Here is a 1,699-nt window from a genome sequence, read left to right on the forward strand (position 1 = left end):
ACTTCTTCTATACTAGGAGAATCACAAAAATATTTTCTATTTAAATTTTATGATGTTACCTGACTCCTATTCTCTGAACGAGAGCAACTATGTCTTCATTCCAATTTGGACTCTGGATTTTTCCAGTGCCCACCCATCATTTTTAACCTGAACTTTTTCTTTATTGAAAGAGGCGAAAGAAATATGAACTTACTTGTCATTTCGCGTGGCAGAAATAAGATCACTGAGAGAAGGAAGCTGCACATTCGCATTAGGCCGCTGCTCTTCTGTGTCATCTTTAACGAATTTAAGTCGGACCTGGGGGTGGGGGGGGGAAGACAATGCAGTTGTTTCTGTACTTTGAGCTACACTGAGTTTATGAACCTTCGTCTTGTCCATCATGCACTTCCAGTGAAGTACCAGGTGAGTCATCCCAGTTATAATGATGCCATTTTCAGTTTTCAAAAAATCCCGTTCTGACTCCTAAGTTCTAAGTGCTTTCAGAATTAAAACATTTTTTAAGGCAACAACAACAAAATCACAAGGAACTAGACTGTCAGATACCGGGCGGCGCCAGGACAGCCCTGGGGAAGGCACTAGTAAAACCAGCCTTCCCTAGAGAAATGGAGGATGTCATTTTCACAGAACGGGCAATGAAACGTGTTTCATTCTCAGATGGTCCCCAGTGAACTAAGTAAGTCTTGTTTGGAAAGCCTTTCTGGGGTCATTTGTGTAAAGTTGCTCGTTGCTAATAGAAAGTTTTTGGAGACTATTCCAAATTCCATTGATTCAAATGGTTTACACTTTAGGAATGATTCCATTGCAACATGGCCTCTATTCTTTTTCTTTTTTAAAATATATTTTGTATTGACTTCAGAGAGGGGGAGAGAGAGAGAGAGAGAGAGAACCACTGATCGCCTGCCTCCTGCAGGCCCCGCCCTGAGAGAAATAGATGAGGAGAGAGAATCATTGATCGGCTGCCTCTTTCTCACCCCACACAGGGGATCAAGCCCACAACCTGGGTATGTGCCCTGACCAGGAATCGAACCGGGACCTCCTGGTTCATAAATCGATGGTCAACTGCTGAGCCTCGCCAACCAGGCTTAAAGAATGCTAATCTCTACTTTCCTTCTTCCCTCCTGCTCTCCTCTTTACGATACTCCTTAAGGACTCCTTCACCCAGTGTGGGCTAAAACAATAAATAATAAAGCTTCTTTTTCTCCTGTATTTTGCTGTTGCCATTCCCTCCCTAAAATATTCTCCACTTCCATCTAGAAAAAAATGTATTTACTTCCTTTCAAGAGTACCACTATGAATATAGTAGAACCACAACTGGAGTGTTTTCTGTCCAACAGACATGGTGCCAAACGCTTTACATACATTATTTAAATATCCTTTAAGCTTCTAACAACCCTTCTGAGGTCATTTCTAAAGGTTTGGAGAGATTATATCATTTGCCCAAGATCCCAAAGACGGTAACTATCGGGCTCAGGATTTGAACCCAGGACTCCCAAGGCTGTGCTCTTAACCACTCTACTGCCTAGATTAATAGTCTCTTCTTTTAAGAAGCTGCTGGAGCCCCGGCTAGGTAGTTCAGTCGGTTAAAGTGTCATCCTTATACACTAAAGTTTTTCGGGTTCAATCCCCTGATGGGCATATACAAGAAGCAACCAATGAATGCATAAATAAGTGGAAAAACAAGCTCTCTCTCTCTCTCTCT

At 42.1% G+C, this 1,699-nt stretch overlaps 1 protein-coding gene across 1 annotated transcript in view; it reads right to left on the reverse strand.

Moving 5' to 3' along the window:
• The window catches only part of TMIGD1 (transmembrane and immunoglobulin domain containing 1), a 10,417-nt gene that overhangs the window by 8,160 nt on the left and 558 nt on the right, over positions 1 to 1,699 (reverse strand). The window contains exon 2 of the mRNA XM_015566801.1: positions 194 to 297. Coding sequence (XP_015422287.1) covers positions 194 to 275 — 82 coding nt within the window. The 5' untranslated portion in view covers positions 276 to 297. The remainder of the gene's footprint in view (positions 1 to 193; positions 298 to 1,699) is intronic.

This window comes from Myotis davidii, unplaced genomic scaffold, assembly GCF_000327345.1.
Source record: "Myotis davidii unplaced genomic scaffold, ASM32734v1 scaffold363, whole genome shotgun sequence".
NCBI classification, from domain to species: domain Eukaryota; kingdom Metazoa; phylum Chordata; class Mammalia; order Chiroptera; family Vespertilionidae; genus Myotis; species Myotis davidii.